The sequence below is a fragment of the Phocoena phocoena genome, chromosome 9 (genome assembly GCF_963924675.1).
Source record: "Phocoena phocoena chromosome 9, mPhoPho1.1, whole genome shotgun sequence".
Classification (NCBI taxonomy): domain Eukaryota; kingdom Metazoa; phylum Chordata; class Mammalia; order Artiodactyla; family Phocoenidae; genus Phocoena; species Phocoena phocoena.
Window position 1 is genome coordinate 81,906,129 of NC_089227.1, and position 25,318 is coordinate 81,931,446.

General features: G+C 44.9%; 1 protein-coding gene and 1 pseudogene across 1 annotated transcript in view; one reads left to right on the forward strand and one right to left on the reverse strand.

Moving 5' to 3' along the window:
• Nucleotides 1-13,833, reverse strand: LOC136127940 (mth938 domain-containing protein pseudogene; annotated as a pseudogene).
• Nucleotides 13,579-25,318, forward strand: part of SND1 (staphylococcal nuclease and tudor domain containing 1) — a 419,523-nt gene continuing 407,783 nt past the window's right edge. The window contains exon 1 of the mRNA XM_065883390.1: nucleotides 13,579-13,909. Within this exon, the coding sequence (XP_065739462.1) occupies nucleotides 13,832-13,909 (78 nt within the window). The 5' untranslated portion in view covers nucleotides 13,579-13,831. The remainder of the gene's footprint in view (nucleotides 13,910-25,318) is intronic.

Below are 25,318 nucleotides of genomic sequence, written 5' to 3' on the forward strand. Positions count from 1 at the left end.
TCAGCAGGTGGAATGGAAGACCCCTCCCACCCTGGCACCTTGGGTAACCAAGGCATTATCCTCCTTCACTGCCTGGTCTGCCTGGAGGGCCCGCACATCAGTGCCTTCTTTCCCGAGGTACTCCAGAGTTGATGGGGTACCTTCAAGGCCTCACTCATCCCTCAGCCAATCGCAAGGGTCTGCACACCCGTCTCCACAATTTCCTTCACGTCGGCAGGCTGCACACCAGGAGAATACTCAGTTCTGTGTCTCTCCGATTTCCAGCCCAACTTCCCCCTGGCTGCACTTTGCAGCCCTTATAGATTTTAGTAGAGTCTTGTATTTTCATTTGCCCCCATGAGAGGGAAGCAATTTCAGGGGAAGATATAAGGAACTTAGCTGAACTCCAATGCCCTCTGTCCACGGAGCTGCCATCCCAAATGGCTCTGTGCTTTATCTCTCACCTTGGTGTGTTCAGGGCCTCTTGGCTAGGCCAAGGGTGTTTAATTATAATGGGTTTATTTTTAGTTTTGGGGAAGAGACAAATTCATTTAGGAATGTGGAGAAGTCAGAAGCAAGAAGGAAGGTGGGTGGGACAAATAGAATAAACAAGGAGAAGGGAAATGAATGCTTAGTGGAATCTGTATAGCAGTAAGCCTTAGGGTAACTGGACTGACCTTCCCATTTGTCTGTCATGGCTAGGAAGAACTTGGTCTCACATCTTAGAGAAGAGCAGGTTGGAAATCTAACTGCCTTGCAATTCCATGGGTAGTAACTCCCAGGAAGAGAAGCCATCCTAATCCTTCCAGGGGAATTCAAACACCAAGCTCGAAAGGTCTAAAGTCACAGTTAAAATGTGCTGACATCCTCATGTTGGCCCCTAAATCTGGGAATCCAGAGTTCCGGAGAGACGTTCCCCTTAATGACCTTGTCCTGGCCACAGGGGCCAGATGGGAGTGGGGACACTTATGCTTGTTTGGCAGCACAGTGAGAAAGGGGGAGAGCCATGGCTTCAAGCACTTGGTTTGGAGGCGAGGTGTGTGATGGGGAGCACAGAGCGAGCGGGGTACTCCTCTGTAGAGCTTGGTCCCAAATGAGTTGGTGGGATTAGACTGCTTGAAGAATAAAGTGTTTTACTCTTCTAGGGCCTCAGGATTTTGACTTTATCGTTTGGTTTGCAATGAAGACTTTCTAAGTTCTGGGAGCAGGAGAATGTTCCAGGGTTAGAGCCTCTCATTTTGGATCAGGATAACATTGAAATGACTACAATCCCAAAAGATGACTTGACGGCAGAAAAACGAAATGATGTCACAGTACCTCCAGGAATTGTTGCTATTAATGTGAAAGGCAAAATAACAAAGCTCCTAGAAGATAACAGAGGAGAATACCTTTATGACCAAATACCAGTTATACATATTTAAAAATGCTTAGCCTCATTAGAAATCAGGCAAATGCAAATTAAGGCCATAATGAGAATACTACTGCCCCTCGACCAAACTGTTTGGAATTAAAAAAGACTGATAAGGACCTCCCTGGTGGCGCAGTGGTTAAGAATCCGCCTGACAATGCAGGGGACACGGGTTCGAGCCCTGGTTCGGGAAGATCCCACATGCTGCAGAGCAACTAAGCCAGTGTGCCACAGCTACTGAGCCTGTGCTCTAGAGCCCACGAGCCACAACTACTGGACCCACGCGCCACAACTACTGAAGCCCGCGTGCCTAGAGCCTGTGCTCCGCAACAAGAGAGGCCACCGCCATGAGAAACCCCGCACACAGCAATGAAGAGGAGCCCCCGCTCCCCCACTTGCTGCAACTAGAGAAAGCTCCCACGCAGCAACTTAGATCCAACGCAGCCAAGTAAATGAATGATAAATTAAAAAAAAAAGACTGATAATATCAAATGCTGGTGAGGATATGGAATAATTAGAACTCTCGTGTACTGCTGGAGACAGTCTGAATTGGCACACCCACTTTGAAAAAAGTTTGGCATTATCTACCAAAGATAAAGATATTCATAACCTATGACCCCTATATATTCCCCAAAGAAACGCATGTTCGTGGTTTTATGCGCTAAGTTTGAAACGCATAATATATATATATTTTATAGCAATAGTGCCAGGAACAGGATTGTATCCAGCTTTCAGCTACTATAAATAAACATTCATGAACATGCGTTTCTTATTTTGTTATGCTTGCGGATTCTGTGGGTCAGAAGTTCAGAAAGGGCCTGGAGGGGATTGCTTGTCTCAGCTCTGCAATGTCTGTGACTTCTGTGGGGAGACTCAAAGGCTGTGGCTCAGTGGTGAGGGGCTGAAATCATCTAAAGCCTTCTTCCTCATAAAGCTGTACCACCAGAGAATTCCCAAAATAGCATGGAAGACGCAAATATATGCATGCTTCTGGATTTTTTTTTTTTAGCTGCGCCACACGGCTTGCAGGATCTCAGTTTCCCGACCAGGGATTGAACCCCGGCTACGGTAGTGAAAGCCCAGAATCCTAACCACTAGGCCACCAGGGAACAGAATATGTGTATATATTTTGGCTGCGGGCTTGTGGGATCTCAGTTCCCCGACCAGGGGTTGAACCCAGGCCACAGCAGTGAGAGCCCAGATTCCTAACCACTAGGCAACCACTGGCTGTTGACGCCAGCTGTTGGCCAGGAACTCAGCTGGAGCAGTTGACCAGCACACCTGAATGCAGCCTCTCCATGGTGTAGCTTGGGCTTTCACCCAGCTTGGTGGCAAGTGCAAGCATCCCCAAAGAACAAGGTGGAAGTGCAAGGCATACTTTATGAAGCGACTTAGAAGTCACCCCTGCTGCACTCTGTTGGTTAAGGCAGAGCAAAGGCCTTCAAGGGGAGGGGACATAGATGCCACCTTTTAATGGGAGGAATGTTGAGGTCACTTTATAAAAACAGCATGTGTGTTGAGAGATATTTCTGTGGCCATCTTTGGAAAACACAATCTGCCACAAGCCAACTATCCATCAACAGGAGAATGGATAAACCTAGCGTGGTATAGTCATTATTATGGAATACTATACAACAATGAAGATGACAAACAACAGCTATATGTAATAATGTGGATGAATTTCACGAACATAACGCTGAGCAAAAGAAACCACATGAAGGAATACATATTGTTTAATTTCAGTTATAAATTTTAAAAAACACAAGCAAAATTATAGTGTTTTAAGATACAGGCTTAGGAAGAGCAGCAATTAAAAGGGCAGTTTCTGGGAATGCTGGCCATTCATCTTCTTGACTTAGGTGGTAATTACATTAGTGTTCACTTTGTGATAAATCATTAAGGTGTACATTTTTGTTTGGAGTACTTTCTTGTGTCTTATATTTCACAAGAAAAAGGGTAAGAAATTAATCTTCTGGCACTGAAAACTAAGTTTATTTGAAAAAGAATTCACTCTGAACTTTAGAAATGATACCCAGCAAACCAACAGAACATTAAACTCTGTCTCCATCTCTAAAAATTCTGTTGGGTTCTTTTTAAGTTATACATGTCTTCTTACCTTGTTAAAATCAACATGCAAAACTATAAAGATAGTTTACATACATGTCATTTTTTAAAGCTACCTAGTATTTCATTGTTTACATATCATAAGTTTTCCTAGCTATTTTGATATCTTTGGGGCTATGAGTAACTTCAAATTCTCTAGATCATCATCGTTATCACTCACCTTATTAAGAGCTCCCTAGATCCTAGGCACTGTAAATAGAACTTTTCATTCATCATCTCACAGCAACCTAATGAGACAGGCGTGACTTTTATTCCCATTTTTACTGCCGAGGAAACTGAGACTTAGGTTATGTAACTTGTAAGATTCACAAAGTATAGGCTCCACAAACAATTCATACCTTGGCAAACACATTATAGAGCACTTCCTCTCAACCCCTTTGACTTAATACTTGCTTTGGACTCCTCCCACTCTGCCCCAGGACATTTTTTCCCTTGAGATTTCCAAAAGTGGAATTGCCAGGTCAAAAGGCGGAAACAATTTTAGAATATTCCAGATTGTTCTCTATACACCCTGAACCAAAGTACACCGATATCAGGAGGGTTTAATAAAGGGTCAGGATCATGTCAAGTTTATGGATTCCAATTTTAGAGTCTCTCTGTATGACTTCCCTCACCAAAATGGTATGGGCTAGGGAATACCTAAATATTATTCTCTATACTTGACCTATTTAGAATATCTTAGAGGGTCTTGTTTTCCCTTTCTTAACTGTTTTGGTTGACTATCTGTACCTGGGAGGAAATAATTAGGTATTTCCCCTTAGTGGTTTTTTTTTTTTTTTTTTTGGCTGCCCTGCGTGGCTTGAAGGATCTTAGTTCCCCGACCAGGGATTGAACCCGGGTCCTCGGCAGTGACAGTGCCGAGCCCTAACCACTGGACCACAGAAAATTCCCAAGAAATAGCTATTGTGACCCCCTTTTTTAGAGCAGATTTTTTTCTTTATAATGCTTCCTCTTTTCTACCACAGAACCTTTCACTGAGTTACTATCCAATAGTATTCCTTTAAGTTTTCTGTGATCTTTTAATAAGAAAAAGCCACATTTCTTCATCTCATAAAACTCCACTGCAAACATTGCCATCATATTACTCATTGCTCTTTAGATAAAGAGTCATGTAATGACAACCTTCTAGAATTCAATGTCAAGGGAAAAGTTTGTTTTTTCCCATAAAATAATATACTTCCTTTGATTACACAGTGATAATTATATAACTTAAAGTTTTTTTTTATTTTTGCCTTGGTTGCAAGTACCTCTAATCCAAATTTAAAGTTCAGCCATCATAATGATCCCATCCTGAGTTTCTGATATTAAAATGTAAGTTTCCCCCAAAATAAATTAGTTAATTAAAAAAAAAAAATGTAAGCTTCCAGGAGGCAGAGATGTTGTCTATCTTGTTCCTGTTGCAGGCACAGAACTCCAGGCAGAGGGAAATAGCTCAAAAGCTTTATACATATTGGGAAGGAGACTCTTTTTTTTGTTTTTTGGCCGTGCCACACTGTTTGTGGGATCTCAGTTCCCCAAACAGGATTGAACCTGGGCCACGGCAGTGAAAGCACTGAATCCTAACCACTAGAGCATGAGGGAACTCCAGAGACTTTGTGTATATATGGAATCTAAAAAACAAAAAAGTGGTTCTAATGAACCTAGGGGCAGGACAGGAATAAAGACACAGACGTAGAGAATGGATTTGAGGACACAGGGAAGGGGAAGAGTAAGCTGGGACGAAGTGAGAGAGTGGCATGGACATATATACACTACCAAATGTAAAATAGGTAGCTAGTGGGAAGCAGCTGCATAGCAGAGGGAGATCAGCTCTGTGCTCTGTGACCACCTAGAGGGGTGGGATAGGGAGGGTGAGAGGGAGACGCAAGAGGGTGGAGATATGGGGATATATGTATATGTATAGCTGATTCACTTTGTTATACAGCAGAAACTAACACACCATTGTAAAGCAATTATACTCCAATAAAGATGTTAAAAAAATAAAAACCAACATAGGGCTTCCCTGGTGGCACAGTGGTTAAGAATCTGCCTGCCAATGCAAGGGACATGGGTTTGAGCCCTGGCCAGGGAAGATCCCACACACTGCAGAGCAACTAAGCCCATGCACCACAACTACTGAGCCTGAGCTCTAGAGCCCGCGAGCCACAACTACTGAGCCCACGTGCCACAACTGCGTGCCTAGAGCCTGTGCTCCACAACAAGAGAAGCCACGACAATGAGAAGCCCGCGCATTGCAACGAAGAGTAGCCCCTGCTCACCGCAACTAGAGAAAGCCTGCGTGCAGCAACGAAGACCCAACGCAGCCAAAAATAAATAAATAAATAAATTTAAAAAAAACCAACATAGAAGAAGGTATCAGATATGACAGTGAGATTTAAGTTTGATCACCTAGACTGGTGATTAAATACATCAGTCACTAGCCTCAGGTGGCTACTTAAACTTAATTTAAATTAATTTAAATTAAATAACATTAAAAATTCAGTTCCTCAGTTGCACTAGCCACATTTCAAGTGCTCATTGACCACATGTGGCTATTGCCTACTGTGTTGGACAGAGCATATATAGAATGTTTCCATCACTGCAGAAAGTTCTTTTGGACAGGGCTGATCTAGACAACTTGGGTTTATGATGCTTTTCTTTTATTATTTTTAAAAATATTATTTATTTATTTATTTATTTATTTTGGCTGTGCTGGGTCTTAGTTGCGGCACATGGGATCTTTGTTGTGGCATGCATGCCAGCTCTAGTTCCCCGAACAGGGATCGAACCCGGGTCCCCTGCATTGGGAGGACAGAGTCTTACCCACTGGACTACGAGGGAAGTCCCATATGAGACTTTTCTTTTAGATAAGCATAGTACAGTAAAACGTTGTATTAACTCAGACTGTCATAGCAAGATACCAGACAGGATGACTCGAGAAACAGAAACCTATTTTCTCACAGTTCTAGAGGCTAGAAGTCCAAGATCAAGGTGCCAGGGTTGATTTCTGGCGAGATCTCTCGTTCTGGCTTGCAGACAACCACCTTCTTGCTGTGTCTTCACATGGCCTTTCCTCTGTACACCTGCAGGCGGGGAGGGCGGGGGGAGGGAGAGACGGAGAGAGAGCTGTTTCCTCTTCCTATTCTTATAAGGGCACCAATCCTATTGGATTAGGAAACCACTCTTTTAACCTTAATTACCTCCATAAAGGCCCTATCTCCAAATACAGTCACATTGGGGGTTTGGGCTTCAACTTATGAATTTTGGGGAACACAGTTCAGTCTGTAACAAAGTTTAAAAAGAAGGAGAAGGAAGAAGAGGAGGTGAAGGAGGAGGAAGAGGAAGTCTGAGCCGGAAGGCGAGGGCCTCCTGTGCTATGCTAAGCCGTTGAAACTCTGTCTGAAGCAGAAGGGGAGACACTATAATGGTAAGGAGGGAGTCTGTGTGATTGAAACGTGCATCTCAGAAAGAACAGCAAATTGACAGTAAGGAGGGTGGGTTGAAGTCGGAGAGGGGCTTGGAAGAATGGAAGCAGGGGGCTTCTCTGGTGGCGCAGTGGTTGAGAGTCCATCTGCCCATGCAGGGGACACGGGTTCGTGCCCTGGTCTGGGAAGATCCCACATGCAGCGGAGCGGCTGGGCCCGTGAGCCATGGCCGCTGAGCCTGTGCGTCCGGAGGCTGTGCTCCGCAATGGGAGAGGCCACAGCAGTGAGAGGCCCGCGTACAGCACAAAAAACAAAACAAAGCAAAACAAAAAGAATGGAAGCAGGTAGTTAGTCTAGTGCTGAATTTCCTCCCGTTTACTCAAAGGAAGCTCACTGGAGAGTTGAAAACTCTTTCACTGAAGCCTCTGGGTTCTACAGGTGCAGATCGAGGTTGAGGGGGCATGTCTGGCCACCCTAGAAGCAGGGTAGTTAAATGGTTGAGAGTAGACTATGGTCAGAAATTTCTGCGTTCACACCTTGACTCCATCCCTTATTACCGATTGACTTACAGTTGGTTGCTCACCTTTTCAAAGCATTAATGTCCTCCATTGTGGAAAGAGACTGTTTATTTCATAGCATTGTTCTAAGGATTAAATTATGTAATGTAGGGAAAAGCATTCTGCATAGAGTCTGTTTAGTATTTAGTGCTCAATATACTTTGGCCATTATTACTACTGGGGATATATTTCCTAGATTTACTCTCAAAGGAGTACAGAAAATAGGGTGTTTGTTTGTTTGTTTAAATGAATCTTGTCCATCTCTAGATTGTGTGTGTGGGGGGGCGGTATGTGTTCATGTTCTCCACCACACAGGAGTCACCTTTAAGGTTTTCTAAGTCTCCTTCCATTACTAATGGCAGAGTGAACATGAGTTTTAGAGTCACAAGAACTAGTGTCAAATCCCTTCTCTACTAATCCTCTAGCTGTGTGACCTTCAACAAACATCCTACTTGAATCTATAGTTCCTTACAGGTGAAATGAATATGATATTACTTTTCTGTCATTCATTTATTTTGTTGTATTTTATTTGGCTGTGCCGAACAGCCTGCAGGATCCTAGTTCGCCGACCAGGGATCAAAGTCTGTGCTGTCTGCAGTGGAAGCGCGGAGTCTTAACCATTGGACCACCAGGGAAGTCCCTGTCATTCACTTGTTCACAGATATATACTGAGCAGCTGTCTGTGCCAGGCATGGCCTCAGAATTCCACTGTAAGGAAATTAGATACAGTCTGATGACATTTTCAAAGGGAAAGAGACAATGATACTACAATCTCATAAGTGCTCTAACAGACCAAGAGTAGGAGAAAAAACAAAACAATCCTACCCTGAGGAAAGGCATTCTTCCCAATGTCTTCCAGGGGAGACATTCTGATTTCTAAGTGGGGAGTTGAAGGATGGGGAAACAGGGGAAGTGAGTCAGGGCAGGGAGGAGGAAAGAGGGATGGAAAGAGTGCTCCAGGCAGACAGAAAAGTAGGCACAAAGCCCTGGAGGCCAAGGAGTATGGTCTTGAATGGCCAAAACCAAGTTCACTTGGCCTGGGCACACTGTGGAAGGGTAGAGCTGTGAGAGAAGAGCTGGTGTAGAGAAATCACGGGAGGGGCTTAGGGCGTAGAAAGACCTGATCAGATCTGCATTGAAGAAATATCACTTAGGCTGCAGTAGGAAGAATGGGTGGGGTGTAGGTAAAGGAAGCTCCCTGATGTCAGGGAGCTCTATTATAAGCCTAGTGCAGCGACCCTGGTGAAAATATGTCAGGCTTAAGCAACAGGAGATACTTAATAATAATCACAGCAAATTTAACACATATATCCAGGCAGTGTTCTATGTGTTTAGCATATACCAACGCATACAATGCTCAAGACCAGAACAACCCTAGGAGGTAAGTCCTATTATCATCTTTATTTTACAGAGGAGGAATCCATGGAACAGAGATACCACACAGCCTGCTCAAGGTTATATCCTGTTGGGATGTGAAGCCAGGCGGTCTTGCTCCATGTCGGGCTTATGTGCTACACCGCACTGCTGTAGATCTAACAGATTTCTGAGATTGACTAAGAATTAAGGAATGAGGTAGAGAGAGGAGTCACAGAACGATCTCCAGATTTCTGGCTTGTAACTGGGTAGCTTTTCATCTCATTATTTGGGCTGAGACACATACTAGGGAAGAGGAGGCTAGGGAGGAAAGATAATGAGCTCCTTGTAAGACATGGTGAATTTGAATTCCCAAGGTGACAGCCACGGGCAGATATCCAGAGTATCATTGTACATATGGGTCTGGAGCGCAAGGGAGTTATTTTAACAGGAGTTATCTATTTGGGAATCATTAGCATGCAGCCATGAGAATGGATTAGATGTCTCGGGAAGAATGTTTTGCACTAGAAAAGAAGATACTACTTTGAGAAGAACCCAGGGGAACATCAATATTAAGGGGTAGGCAAGAGGAGAGTCATTTACAATGGAGATAGATGGGAGGAATATAAGAAACATGGGAAGGAAAGAGACATTTCAAGGAGTACGATGTTAAATGCTATGGAGAGCTCAGCTAAGTGACTGCCCAATGTGAAAAGTGTCCATTGAATGTAGTCACAAGAAGGTCACTCATGAGTGACCTGGGAGAGAACAGTTTCAGTAAGTTGATAAGAGCAATAGTCAGAGTGCAGGGAGCTGAGGACTGAATGCAGGGTGAGGATGTAGAGGCAACAAACACAAAGAATTTCTCCAAGAGGGTTTGCCTATGAAGGGAGGAGAGCTATCTGGAGAGGGATGTGGAGTAAAGGTGAATTTAATTAATTTATTTTTACTATGCAAGACATTTGAGAGTATTTAAATATTAATGAGAAGAATCCAGGATAAACTGAGAGGCTATGAAACAGGAGAGGGAATTATCTGAGCGCCCTTGAGAAGGTGGAGGGGGTGGATCCACGACATAGACGGAGAGTTTAGCCTAAGCAGTAGGAAGTTTTTTCTTTGTAACAAGGGAGAAAAGGAGAAGAATGAGAAGGAAGATAAGTTTTTAGCTTTTGTGGTGGGAAATGGAGGGAGTTCTTTTTTTTTTTCTTTTTAACATCTTTATTGGAGTATAATTGCTTTACAATGGTGTGTTAGTTTCTGATGTATAACAAAGTGAATCAGCTATACGCATACGTATATCCCCATATCGCCTCCCTCTTGCCTCTCCTTCCCACCCTCCCTATCCCACCCCTCTAGGTGGTCACAAAGCACCGAGCTGATGTCCCCATGCGATGCGGCTGCTTCGCTCTAGCTATCTATTTTACATTTGGTAGTGTATATAAGTCCATGCCACTCTCTCACTTCATCCCAGCCTCCCCGTGCCCTCAAGTCCATTCTCTACGTCTGAGTCTTTATATGGAGGGAGTTCTTGATGGTTTTTATTATCCCTCCAAAGTAGGAGGCTTTACACTATTGGAGAGTGTGGGAGAGAGTGGAGTCAGGGTTAAGAGGAAAACAGAGAAGGTTTAAAACAGACCCAGGGATTTTTTTAAAATTAATTTTTATTGGAGTATGGTTGCTTTCCAATGTTGTGTTAGCCTCCACCGCACAACAAAATGAATCAGCCATACACATACAGATATCCTCTCCCTTTTGGACTTCCCTTCCATTTAGGTTAACACAGTGCATTAGGTAGAGCTCCCTTTATTATAAAGTATGTTCCCATCAGTTGTAAAACAGACCCAGGGATTTTTAGGGCAGGGAAAATACTGTGTGATACTATATTGATGGATATATGTCCATTATACGTTTGTCTAAACCCATAGAATGTACAACATCAAGAGTGACCCCTAATGTAAACTATGGACTTTGAGTGATTATGACGTGTCAATATAGGTTCATCAACTGTAACAAATGGACCACGGGATGTTGATAATGAGGGAGGCTATGCCTGTGCGGGGGCAGGGAATATATGGAGAAATCTCTGTACCCTCCTCTCAGTTTTGCTGTGAAACTAAAACTGCTCTAAAAATATAGTCTTAATTAAACAACGACACACCAGACCTAATGGAGTTGGAGACCAAAGTGATTGAGGAAAGAGAAGAAATTCCAGGCAATGTGTGAGGGCCTGTGAATTGTTAGTGTGGCAATGACCTGCATCTCTGAGTGTTTGCTCTAGCTAAGTGGTAGGTTTGGAGAAGGCAGAGAGATCTAGAGTTGCAGTTTTGACAGTTGAGTCCAGTGGAAGACAAATGGGGATTAGAGATAAGGATACTGGAAGGAGAAGGGCAAAAATAATGGAGTCTAAAGGACCAGGAGAAAGTAGAAAAGAGCTGATATAAAGAGGACAGAGAGGTTCAGGGACTTTGAATTCTACTTAACGAACAGTGTGTGATAGGCAGCCTCTAAGATGATCCCCAGTGATCCTACCTACTGGTATTCATGCCCCTGTGTAATCTCCTCCCTTTGAGTGTGGGCTGCACCAGTAGAATATGGCAAGTGATGGGATGTTACTTTTTTTTTTTTTTTTGGCTGCGTTGGGTCTTTGCTGCTGTAAGTTGCGGCCAGTGGAGATTCAAGCGGGGGCTACTCTTCATATCGGTGCGGGGGCTTGTCACTGCGGTGGCTTCTCTTGTTGCGGAGCATGGGCTCTAGGCGTACGGGCTTCAGTAGTTGTGGTGCGTGGGCTTCAGTAGTTGTGGCTCGTGGGCTCTAGAGAGCTGGCTCAGTAGTTGTGGCGCATGGGCTTCGTTCCTCTGCAACACGTGGGATCTTCCCAGACCAGGGCTAGAACCTGTGTCCCCTGAATTGGCAGGTGGATTCTTAATGACTGCACCACCAGGGAAGTCCTGGGATGTTACTTTTGAGATTAGGTTCAAAAAGACTCGTGCTTGCCCTCTCGCTCTCTCACTCACTTGCTCTGATGCAAACCAGTTACCATGCTGTGTGCCCTACGGGGAGACCCACATAGCAGGGAACTGAGGTCCTGAATCCTGCCAATGACTGCCTGAGCGATCTTAAATGCAGATCCTCCCTTAGTCAGATGGGACCTTCAGATGAGACCAAAGCTCCCATTGATTCCAGGCTTGATTCCAGCCTTGTGAGGGAACTTGAAGCTAAGACCTGCCTAGATTCCTGACAAAAACTGTGAGATAATAAATGCTCATTGCTTTAATACTTAAGTTTTGGGGTAAATTGTTATACAGCAACAGATAACTAATGCAAGGTATAAGAAGTAACTTAGTGAGAAGGGAGAAAGGACAGCAATTATGATCAGAGAATGGGGTGTTTGAGTTTACAGTTTCAGCTATGGAGCAGTTGTAATGCTTCATCTATCCTAAAGAGGGTAGCTGAACGGGTGCTGAGGTCAAGTTCACTAAAGATGAGGTCAACGCCAGGGTATTGGATAAGTCAGGCACATAAAGGTTAAAGTCGCTCAGGATCACTGGGTGGAGAAGAGTGTGCACCAGGTGTCAATTTCAGTGAATGACAAAGTGGCATTTGGGGCAGAGAAGACAACAACCCCAGTGAGGAGGAGAGTACTATAATCAGGTGGGATGAGCCACCACAGAGACTTTTTTTTTGAAGAGGATGGCAAATTAATGGTATGGAAGGGGCACTAGGCATCTTGGAAGATGCTCACCCCAAAACTTGCCTCTGGGAAAGGTGAAGCGTGGGAGAATAACCTCTTCTCAAAAGAGCTACAGGGGAAACAGTGTCCTCAGCGTAGGACCAAGTTTCAAGATTAAGATTAAATGGCATGAAAGTAAGATCCTTGGCTCCTCATAGTGGGCACTCGACGAATATTAGTTGCCTCTCAACATTCACGTAAACATTTATATGTCTTTGCTCTGCGCCTCCCTACCCCGCCATCACTTTACTCGAAAGAGAGACTAGGGCTAGGTGAAGGGATGGGGTCGGGCGGCTGGAGGAGGCGTGGCTCTTCACCCTGCGTCAACGGAGAGAGTGTTAGCAAGGTTCTCAGCAACTTCACTGGCGCACAAGACATATCACCCCGTAAGAGAGATTTATTCTTTCCACCAAAAAGCATTAATCGAGTGCCTAACAAGTGCTAGTCACCGAAGACACAAATGCGAGCGAGATACACTCCCGACTATAGGAAGGGCGCGCGGCCACGTTCTGTGTCAAGGCCAACATTGGTAGGTTTCACGGCGTTCAGACTCTTCCAAGTTCTTCCTACACTTTCAGCTGAGGTAAAATGTCGGAAGTCGGTGTGCACCAGTACTGAGATCCCTCTAGGATTCGGCCTCGTTGGCTCGGGGGTCCCAGTCCGCTCTCCCCAACCCTGGTGCGCCCTCCCGGAAAACTGGCTTCCACGTGGGCTCCCCAGGGGCCCGCGGGGCTGGGCGTAATGGGCGGGGCCAAGCCGGAGGGCGAGGCTGACTCCGCCCTTGGGGCTCCCATGGCCCACCGCGCCCCGCGGCCAGATGCTGACGTGTCCTTTCCTTTCCACTACACCTCCCGACACTACCTACTACCGCTGCCCCGGAAGTCCCGCCCCAGACTTAGCCCATCACCGCAAATCAGCTCTTTCAGCGCTTCCTGAAGTTCTCCACAGGTTTGGGGAGCAAGGGGCGGGGTTCCGCGAGCAGGGTGTCTATTGGCTTGGGGTCCGGCGGGCTCTGGGCTCTAATTGGCCGGAGAGCAGTGGCGCTCTGGCACGCTTGCGCAGCGAGTAGAACGTGTAGCGGCGGCGGAGATCGCGTCTCTTTCGCTGGCAGTCCTGCTGCTGCTCCTGTGAGCGCCCGGCGCGTCGGTCCCGTCCATCGCCCACAGCCGGTCGCCCGCCTGCTTCTCTCCGCGGCGGCCTCTCACCAACACCGACACCCACAGTGACACCTCCAAGCCGGCCTACCGTCTTACTCGCTGGTTTTCCATTGCTACACATGGCCTCCTCCGCGCAGAGCGGCGGCTCCTCCGGGGGACCCGCGGTCCCCACCGTGCAGCGGGGCATCGTCAAGATGGTGAGAGCGGGGACCGGGACACTGATCCCACAGGCCACCACCGTGCGGGAGTCTGGCGCTGGCTCCTTCCCCTCCCGCCAGCTTGCATGGTCTCCCAGATCCTCTTTCCTCTGCCCCTTTCCTCACTTTTCACCCGTTCTCGGAATCCCCTCCCTAGACGCAAGCCGATACGGACTCCCCTGGGTGTCTTGCCTCCTGGACACCGTGGCATTAGGGGGTCACAGTGATTTCCGTGATCGCGGCACTCAGTCTCCTGGCTGTTTACCAGGACAGATAGATTAGTGATTGGTTAAGGGGGATAATTTGTTGGTATCTTGTCCTCTGTCCGTTTTGGCATATGCTGAGTAGTTTGCAGTTTTTCAAGATCCTGACGTCCGCTCTTCCATGGAACTCTTGGAGTACTTGGTCTTCTTGAAGCTTTTATATTTTCACCGACGCTCAGTTACTTACGCCAAGTTTTCTCGCGCTCTGGCCCTCATTTCCCGTCCTTTTCCCTCCACCTCTTGTGTCAAGTCTGTAGTCCTGAGAGCTCCTCATATTTGTGCTCCTCCTCTTTTTGACTCTTAAGATGTTAGGCCGGTAGGAATCTTAGCGATCATTATTGTTCCCTCACTACAGATGAGACTAGTTTGAAGAGGGCAAGTGACTTGCCTAAGGTCACCTGGTGGTTTGGATTGGAGCCAGGACCAGAGTCCAAGTGTTCTGATTCCCAGTCCACTGCTGTAACACCGTAGATTCTGCCTGATTATATATCCCCTTCCTACATCTTTGAATGGTGAATTTAAACCCTGCAAGTGTCATTAAAAAATATTTACCCCCGGCTCCATGATAATTTTGTAGTATAAATTCTCTTTATCAGTTGTCCCCTCTATTGGCCTCCCCCCAACACTCCCTAATATTGGAACCTGACACTTCTTGGTTGTTACTAGAATTTCTGGTTGTGATGACCGCAGACTTCCAGATTGCATTTCAGACTGCAATTCTGACTTTTCCGTCAGGAAATATTCTTTATGAGATTTTGTCCCAAAGCTCTGCAGTGGTTTACTGTCTTCCACTGGATTAAAGTATTCTTCAGCTTGTGTGTATGAATTAGATTTCAAGACTTTTTTTTCCCACTGATGCTTATGTATTCATTTCTTAGGCGATATTCTGCCTCCAGCTGAGATTCTTAGGATTTTCAATATTGCTTTCCTGTTTATTTATACATAAACGGAGAGTCAGAATTTATCAGGAACTGAAAGAGAAGGGAATTTCCAAGGCCCACATATTTTCACCTCTTTGAAATACTGACTTGACCTATGAAAGGATTATCCTGAAGTGGCTCCTCTTAAATTAGCTTTTTCATTTGCACTGATCTTTCCCTTCACCATAGGAACAGAGCAGTGCTTGGCGGTCTGGTAGTGGAATTGGCAGCACTGAGTGAATCTTTCTGAGTTTTTTCCTTTGCTAAGGCTTGAATTTTTCTTAAAGGCCCCCCTTATTTGTGGGGTGGGAGTGGAAGGAAGCTGAACACACTTTTGCTTCTACAAATGCTGGAGGTTTCCAGGACATCTGGATTCTATGGGGTGATGATGTCTGCCCACAGATTACTCCCGAGGATACTGAATATCAACAATCACTTGTTTATTAAGGCTCATGTCTTGAGCTGAGTATTCTGTTTGTATTATCTCATTTATAATACCTAACAAGTAGATAGGATCATTGGCTACATTTTACCGGTATGTAATCTGAGGTTTAGAAAGAGTAGTTTACCCCAGGACAGGTACTTTTTAATTGGTAATGAGAGGCAGAGCTGGGACTTGAACCCAGGCCTGTCTGCTAAAGCACAGGTTCTTGAGCATCATTGTACAGTGCCTCCGACTCCAGGGCATGTTGTTAGCAGAGGGCAGGGCGGGTGATGCATGGCCGCACAATTGCAGGAAAGTGAAGCTGACTGTATTTGAGCGAAGGAAAGATTAGACGTTACTCCTGTCTTGTCCGGGAGCTGCTGTTGTGCTAAGTGACTTTATTTGGTGCTTATGGTCCTTAGGTGCAAAGGAGTGTGGTGTGGAAGACACGTTAGGGTTGGATGGAGGCTTTGAAGATTGCGTGGTAGGGTCACCTATACTGCTGTTTTTCTGTGACCAAGCTGCAAGGGGTGGGTGGGTGAGTTCCAGGCAGGGATTAGGTGAGGGAAGCTGGGTGAACTGCAGAGCGACAGGCAGAATTGTGCCAGGCTTCAAAGCCTGTCTGGAATGAAAAATCGACCCCTGGCCAATTGCTCTGTGTGAAGTTCTTCTGCTAAGCAAAGTTGTATTTTCCTGGAGAGTAATCGTTTCCAGTGGTACCAGGAACCACTTCGTAAGAACTGCAAGGGAAGATGGGGCTCTGTGACAGAGGAAAGTGAGGAGGAAATAGTTTGATGAATAGGAAAATAGTGGCCACTGCTTTGCCCTTTGGGTTGAGGGGCAGAAACTGACAAACCAGAGTCGGGCCTTTCAGGCTGAGATTTGTTTGGACTCAGGCTGAGCTGAAGGTCTGAAGGTCTGGGGTTGAGGTTTGCTGCAGTGAAGAGGAGTACTCACCCTTCCTCTTTTTTGGCCAAAGAACCATGGAAAGGCCGTGGCAAGTGCAAGTTTCTTCTGGTCTCTGCCTTGCCGTCCTAGCAAGTCCTGCATTCCTTCTTTTAAGGTTGAAGAAGAAAGAGCTGAGAATGAAGTTGTAAAAAATTTTTGCATTTGCCCAGTTTTTTTTAAATGACGGTAGAGCCTGCGTCTGCTATTGAGAGTGGGAGCCAAGGGACAGAGCTGGTTCTGGAATGTGTTGAAGGAGGAAGTCGGCAGTAAGTTGACACAAGCGTTGTGGGGCCCTTCTGTTACTGAGAAGGCAGTGAGAATGATGGAAAAACCGAAGGTGGATTTGTATATTTTTTGAGTTGGGATAAGACTGGCAATTGTGTGGGCAGACAGAATAGGACCTGGGAAAGTAAATGTCTCTGTCAAATCAGATGTTTTCTCAAAACCCTAGAGGATTCTATCTCTGGGTTTCTTGAGTAATTACTAGACTTTCTTTAGCTGCATCAGAATATTGTCAGCACATGTTAAATAGAGGTTGGGAGAAGTCTTGGGGTACTGAGTATAAAATTCAGTCACCCCACTTAGCAGCTACTTAGAGATGGCTATTTTCGCTGGTTTTGCTGTCCCCATTTACTTCTGTCTTGGGGATAGAGCCCTTTTTGAAGTCTTCACTCTAACCCTCCTATCTTATGTCTGCATGTCTTTTCAAGCAGGAGCACGTAGCAGGATAAAGCCACCGCAGTTCTTGAATCTTCTGTGCTTATCAGAAGCAGCCATGGAAGCAGCATATCTTATCCTGCTTATGGTGTGGAAGGCCAAATCTCAATTCCCATTTCACCCTGCCCCATTTGAAAGGGGAAAAGGATCCCTCTGCCAGTCTTTGGTTTTATGCTAAGAACCAAGATTCCCACTGGATGCCTAAGCCTTGGGACACCTAAAGGAGGAGATGGCCACAATTTCCTCCTTTGACAGGAATTGTGCTGCCAGGTTGTTGTGAAGCGGGATGTAGGCTTCCTGGTGAGTAGCTTAGTGGAAATTTCTCCAGTGTACAGCTTGTAGGAAATGCTGCCTATAATTTAGATCATTATAGCTAAGTGTTTCCTACATTTCTGAGCTAAGAAGTATGTGTCTTTCCAGAGTGTAGTGGGGATAGAGTAGTAGTCTATTAATCTGTTCCTTCCTATGTGCACTTAGCTCATGCAGACTGTGAAAGAAAAGCACCTTTGCTAAGCTACTTAGAACACTCTTATTCTACTGTTCAAAGGGACAAGGTAGCCGAATAACAATATTTTAGTAGGGCCATTTGCAAAGAAGTGGGTGGAATAGGATGGAAGGCTTTTCCCTCTGGTCTTAAAATTGCCCACTTCCCAGCATGTGAGCATGGTAGCTTTCAATCAAAATTGTAAGTAAAGGAGCACTAAGTTTTTGCTATATCTTAAAGGCTTTCTGTCGTTTTTCCTGTATGAAAAGGAAGCGTCCATCTGGCTCTAGTCATGCTAACAGTGGCTGCTGCCATGTACTAACTAATGATACAGAATGATGAGCAATCATATTTCCTTTCCTGAACGAATTTTATTGATCATCTGTGTCAAGCACTGTCTGGGTATTAGAGAAACAGTGGTAAAAAAGTAAATCAGATTCCTGCCCTTACGGGTTCTTAGAGGAGACAGACAATCGACAAGTAAACAAGAAGATGATAGTATAAGATAGTGATTTCCGGTAGGGGAATGGGACAGAGTGGTTGGGAGGAAGGGAGGGGTGGCTCCTTTAGATAGGAAAGGCTTCCCTCAGCTGAGATCTGATGGACATCAAAGAACCAGCCATAGGGGAAGAGTTCCCGGCAGAGGGAACAGCAAGTGCAAAGGTCCTAGGGGTCTCCATTGGTGATTATTTTCAGAATTTTTATAGTAGCTCTTCAGTTTCTTCAAGTTCATTGTTTCACATAAATGGCATGGGTTTAACCTGAGCTATTAATGTATGTGTTTTACGGTGATAAAAGGTGGAAAGGCAGCAGAGGTGATGGTTGTTCTGGTATCCTGGTGAGATCAGTAGCAGACATTAAGTCTACTGAATAAATATAACTGATGAGAGATTGATTAAAAAAATACTTGCTCTTGGTCATATTCATGTTTCTTACAGGGCCAAGACTAAGGTTTTTTTTTTAAGATTTATTTATTTATTTGGGTCTTAGTTGTGGCACGTGGGATCTTTAGTTGTGACACGTGGGATCTTTAGCTGTGGCATGCGGGATCTAGTTCCCTGACCAGGGATGGAACCCTGCAATGCCCCCTGCATTGGGAGTGCAGAATCTTAACCGCTGGACCACCAGGGAAGTCCCAAGACTAAGGTTTTCTGACTTCCTATCAACCAATCCTGTGTATTCCCAAGGTACCCACCTTTCAGTGGACGGGACCTGGATGAGAAGATAAATGCCAAGAGCAGGCTTAGCAAGAGTTACATAGCAGCTAGAACCTGTCAGTGTTTATGCTCCTGACATCATTTTTTTACTGCCTGGAATGTAGTAGCTCTGGCCTCTGACAACACTTTTAACGTAGCAAGCTTTAGGTAACAGTGATGGTGAAAAGCAAAGTAGCATGCTTCGGAGCTCAAACTAATGGTCAGGAGAGAAGAGCTCATGAGCAGTGTGGCTCATTAACAGGAGTGGGGACTCCTGAGGGGGGGTCGTGTTCAGTGCTGGTAATAACGAGGCAAATGATTTGGTGCGTCTATGCCCCAGTTTACTTGGGGAGTGAAATTTGGGAAATAAGTGAACATTTTAGTTTTCATCAGTAAGTTCAGAAGAGAAAGTTGACCAGGTTTTTGAATCCCGGTAAGAAGGTTCTAAGGCCTGTTGTGAAACTTACTTATCAGCACGGGCTAGCAGTCCAGCTGTTAGGTATGGTTCTAGCAGGGTGTTCAGTAGATATCCTTTGGAATCTGGTCTTTGGATTTATTTTGTTTCATTTTTTCAAGGGAGAGCATAGCTAAATATTGCAGGAAATTTTTTTCCTTATCAGGGACAAGGAATGAAGTAAAGGGATTCAACTCTTTCTGGGCTTAGGTAGCTTTTCCTCTTATTTCTTGTTTGGAGATGGACACCCACCCAGGTCCCCCCACTGCCCCGCCCCGGTTTCTGTTGCTAATTCCTCTCTGGGGAGACTGACGTATGCTTTTTGTTCTTACAGCGGAAATTGATGCAGAATCACAGGTTGTGAACATTGGATGCAGATGGAGTGTTGTGGGGATTCACTTACTTTCAGTGAGACTCAATATGATAAATTACCGTCACGTTTTTCTCACTTAGCTCTAATGTTTAGGGAGAAAACCCCCAGAGATGTCAGCTGGCCTTTTTGGAAAGTTAGGAAGTTAAGCAGCTTACAGGGAAGGTACCCTAATGAACATGTAGATGACACTTTCAGACGCCATGTTTGAGATGCTCAGTCTCTGATATAAACTGGGCTTGGCACATTTTCTCCATTTACATGCTTATGACGGAGACTGTAAGGCACCATCTCCTCTCTCTTTATGCCTTAACACAGTTTGAGGTGCTTTGCGTTCTCTTTATGTGGGAAGTAGCCTGCTGGGGATGGTCTTGTAACACCAACCTCATGTGTAATAGGGGGAATTGAGGAGATTTGGGGAACTGTGCTTCAAGTTAATAAATCCAATGCATTAACATTGTCCCTGGGAAGCAACCTGGAAGAGGAGAGAGGTCATGGACCTGGGATAAAGGGGACACAGGTTCTAGGCCAGATGCTGCCGTTCTGCGGCTGTGTGCTGTGGGGTAAGGTAGTCTGCCTCTCAGGCTCTTTACTTTTCTGTTAAATGAAGTGGTTGGACTCATCGTCTCTAAGCTCCTTACAGCCCCCAAAGGCTGCAAATGTATGAGAAGGAAGCCCTATGTCACGTGTCTTTCAGGCATGAATCAAAGCTGAGAAGTCTTATGCCTTCTGGTAGTCTTCACTTTGAATTGCTGCTTATCCTGCAGGAGACATATTTTCTGTTCCCATTGCTTGTTTTTTGTTTTGTTTTGTTTTGAGAAGGTAGATTAGTCGAATTATGGTTTTCTAGTGTGGAAGACCAGAGTTAGAATTTGAAGCAGACTAAGTGATCAGACACTGGAGCGGCTGGAGGGTGGATAGAATTGAGCCATGGAGAGTCCTGGCTTCAGCGGTGGTGTCGGGATAGGCTAGTGGGAGTGGTTGCTTGGGACCCAGAGGAACATGGTACCAGTGGGTTTTATTTATGCAGTCTCACCTCTGCTTCTGAACACCCAGCCATTCTCCTGGGGCAGCAGGTCTAGACCTGCGAAGGGTGGGGATGAAGAGGACGCTCAGGGAACCTGTAACTCATGGGGAGAGTTTATTCTGAGCCTGCTCTTGTTTGTGGGAGTCTGGCGGGAGCATGGGGCTTGGTTGGGTTCTGAGCTCTGGTTTTCACACTCTGAGGCCAAAGCCTCTTCCTTTAGATCATTCTCATTGTCTTGCAGATCTTTCCCACTTCCATTTCATGTGCTAGTATAGGAATCATCTTAATCTATTCTTGGTAGTTCCTCCCATGGTTTCTTCAGTTTATTTTTTATTGTAAGCTTTCTTCCATCCTTTCTGGGAGTAGATTTAGAGAGAGAGAAGGAGGCCAGTGATTTTCTAAACAGGTCGTTGCATCAGGACCACCTAGAAGGCCGTTCTGAGGCACTGGATTAGAATCTCTGCAAGTGTGGTTTGGGAATCCGTATTTTATTCTTTTTTTCCCCCGCTGCGCCGCGCACCACGCAGATCTTAGTTCCCTGCGGTGGAAGCATGGAGTCCTAACTACCAGATGAGCGGGGAATTCCCAGGAATACGTATTTTAAAAAAGCCACTCCTAAGTGATTCTGAAAGAGTCCGTTTGGGATTCATCCAGGGGCTGGCATTTGATACCCACTGATCTTGTTTAACTCCTGTGCTGTATGTAGTTGAAGGGGCAGGACATAAATGACAAAAGAAGTGTATGCTTTTGGGGCCAGTGCCTCTGAATTTTATACGAGAGGGGTTAGTAACTTCTTTTTTTCTTTTTAGCACTTGTCTTGATGGCTCCCAGGACACTTTGCATTGCTTTTAATCTGTAGCTCAATATTAGGCAGACGTCCTCAGGGGTCCATTTACAGTGACTCCGAGAGCCTATTCCTAGGTCATAACTGACAGCTGAGGAGTTGTTTTATATGCCTGATTTAGGCCATATGCTCATTTTAACACTCATTTGCCACTTCTCCTTCTATTTGCATAGATTCCCCAGATCTTCCTATAATTTGGCACCCATAACTTGGCACGTTATTACTATGGAAGTCTTTAGTGTCATCTACAAACATGAAGATTCTCTGCTCCTCACTTTCTGCTCTTAGAATCCTGCAGAACCACACATATGAGCTTTTTGGTTTCTCTATTTATATCCATCCTGTTTCTTGTTTATAAGCTCCGTTCTTAACAAGAACAACACCCGTAAAACCCAAGATGACAATGACCTCTGTGGTGGTCTTAGTCTTTACTTTTTTTTTTTTTTTTTTTTTTTGCGGTATGCAGGCCTCTCCCGTTGCAGAGCACAGGCTCTGGACGCGCAGGCTCAGCGGCCATGGCTCACGGGCCCAGCCGCTCCGCGGCATGGGGGATCTTCCCGGACCGGGGCACGAACCCGTGTCCCCTGCATCGGCAGGTGGACTCTCAACCACTGCACCACCAGGGAAACCCTAGTCTTTACTTTTTTTAAAAAAAAGTTTATTTATTTATTTTTGGCTGCGTTGGGTCTTTGTTGCTGTGCGCGGGCTTTCTCTAGCTACGGTGAGCAGGGGCTGCTCATCGTTGCGGTGCGCAGGCTTCTCATTACCGTGGCTGCTTTTGTTGCAGAGCACGGGCTCTAGGCACAAAGGCTTCAGTAGTTGTGGTACACGGCCTCAGTAGTTGTGGCTCGTGGGCTCTAGAACACAGGCTCAGTAGTTGTGGCACACAGGTTAGTTTCTCCACAGCATGTGGGATCTTCCCAGACCAGGGCTTGAACCCGTGTCCCCTGCATTGGCAGGCGGATTCTTAACCACTGTGCCACCAGGGAAGCCCAGTCTTTACTTTCTATTCCACTAGCTTGTCTAATTTGTAAATAAAACTTTCTTGTAATTCTCAAGTCTTTGAGGTCCTTATGATTAAGGGTCACGTTTGCAGTTCCTTGGTGGCCTTTCCTTCTTTTGACCAGCAGTTTTCTAGTTCATCCCTGAAATACTTCCACATGCTCAGGTGAATGCCATCCAGTGTTAGTAATTTCATAATTATTGGTATTTAAATTTTCGACTTCATGCTTGTTCCTAAGACTTCAAACAGTATAGAAGTATGTAAAGTTAAATGCAAAAATCTCTCTCTGCCCTCCTTGTGAGTTTTCTACCATTCATTCTCATTCCCTTAAGTAAATGTTCTTCCCACAGTTTTTTCATGCAGATATGTACACCCTCCCTTTTCAAACAAACAGAAATGAGGTCGTAATGAGTCCTGTAACTTTCTTTTTTAAATTGTCATAACTATCTGTATCATAATTATACATCTACCTCATTCTTTAATGTTTGAGGAGTATTCCATAGTTTGGGTGTGTTTGCTTATCCACTCTTTTCCTGTTGATATATCAACATTCTTTGATACATCTTCGTGTTCTTGTGTCGGCATTTCCCTAAGATAGATTCCTAGAAGTGCACTTAATGTTTTCGGTAGTTGTAGGGGGCGCTTTACTTAGACTTCACCTTTTTATATCCTACCAGGATCATCTTAGATTAGATTTAGGGCAAAATACAGCTTATCCTCTCCTTACACTCATTAATCCTTTCACGGTTGGTAGTCTATTTCCCCAGTGAGTATCCTTGAAAACCACTATCTTTTCAGTGGAGGGCAGGGCTCTGCTCCTGGGGATCATTAAATCACTACTCTTTAATTGGTTGAAGGCCCCCAGATGTTTTGAGGTCTTGAACTTCAAGGATAGTAGGCTCTTAGAGCTTTAGCCTTACTGGCTCTCTCTGGGTTCTAGAGAGCTCCCTGGCTAAGAAAGGGTGCAACTACCTACCTGTGGATGACAGGAGGAGGTCAGAGGCAAGGTCCTGTGAGAGGCCTGACTTTTCTTCCCTACAGTCTGGTACATAGCTCTTCCTCATTTTTCTTCTTGGATTAGCAGGTGGGGTGGTAGCGGTGGTGAGCCTGACACATCCTGCACGGGGAAAGTCAGCAATTTTTAGAGTTGTTCGGAGAGGGTGAACCAGGGGAGTCTTGTTTTCAGCCTTTGGTCCAGCTCATCTCAACCCTGCTGATGGTTTACCTCCAGTTTCCGGGGCTTCCGGTGTGTGTGTGCCCCTCCCATATTTTTAGCATATTGCAACACTGCCTCTACTTTTATTTAGTTTGAAAATCTTTGGGGCAATCAGCTATTTTAAAAATTGAAATATTATTTTAAAAGGAAATGATTTCATTATTGAAAATGGGAAACCAGTATTACTTCCTGGTTACTACTTACTAGAAAGTACCTTTAGAAAAACCCCGCAATGAAAACTAAACAGCGAATGTTATTAAATTCTAGCTAGGTACAGCGTTTCGCAGCGGGCTCTCAAGGAAGTGTGTAACAAGTGGTAGAGATGTGCTAAAGGCTTCCTGCCACCAAACTGAAACTTCGTTTAATAGAAAGGATTGAAAGAGAATTGAAAAGGGGACAGGAGACAGTTCTTATTTATGTATAAATATTAAATGCTGGTACATACATACAGGGATCATATACCACCTAAACCAGTTTTTCTTGGTTTGTTTTTTAAACAAGCCCACACTTTGGGAAACAGACACATAAGTTGTGTCTTGAGGCTGAACCGAACTGATTTTCTGGGATGGCTGTGGCCCACGTCATTAGCTTCACTGGCTACTAGCCACAATACCTTGGGCAAGTGACTTTACCCTTTACCTTCCAGCTTTGCCTGTAAACGAGCATAATAACAGTGCTCACCTCATGGGGTTGTTGCTGATAGAATGAGTGAGAGAAAGCGGTGTTCTGACCATTGGCTGGTGTTAGTAGTCCAGCACTTTCCGGATCTGTCCCCAGCTTAGATGGGACTGGAATTGGAACCAGATGAGGTAAAATGAGAGGAAGAAGGGCGCCTGGCAAGTTTTGTGATGTTAAGGTGGTTCAATTTGAAGGACTGGCTTTAATTTTGAGATTATATTCTTACTATTATTTTTTTTTTGGCTAAAATGTCCTTTACTTTATAAATGATGTGATGGCCTTTGTTTTCTTTCATGTCCTCGGTACAAATAAAAAATGTATAACATGTCAGTCCTTAATTTTTGGAAGTGGGGGAAACTCTACTGGTCTGGAATCTTTAAAAGTCTGGGAAGCCCTGGCTTAGCAGAAACTGTGCACTGGCAAATGTGTAACCTTCTGAGCTTTGGAGGTATTAATTTAACCGTTAGGAAAGATTAAACAAATTTAGGTAACACGTGGAAAAGGGCAGCTGTATGTGAATACTAGTTGTGGTTCAGCGGCGCAGGTGAGGTTAATCAGGCAAAAATACAACGGGCAAAGTTTTGGTTTCCTTTGACTTCTGCCCCATCCTCCCAGGAACCCTCTAGCCTCTGGTGCTTTAGGACTGGGTTGCATTTCGTCTCCACCCCCAAAGGATCAAAACTTGAAGTTGATATATTTCGAAAAATTTTTCCACTACAACATAAAACATTTTCTGTTTTCTTTGCCCCGAGGTGGACTAGTTTGTTTGGGCACTTTCTGGTCCTCTTTGGGAGATTGGCAGAGAGGAACAATGTGTAGGACCAGCATAAATTGGTTATTTGCGAGGAACAGCCCCTTACCTGGC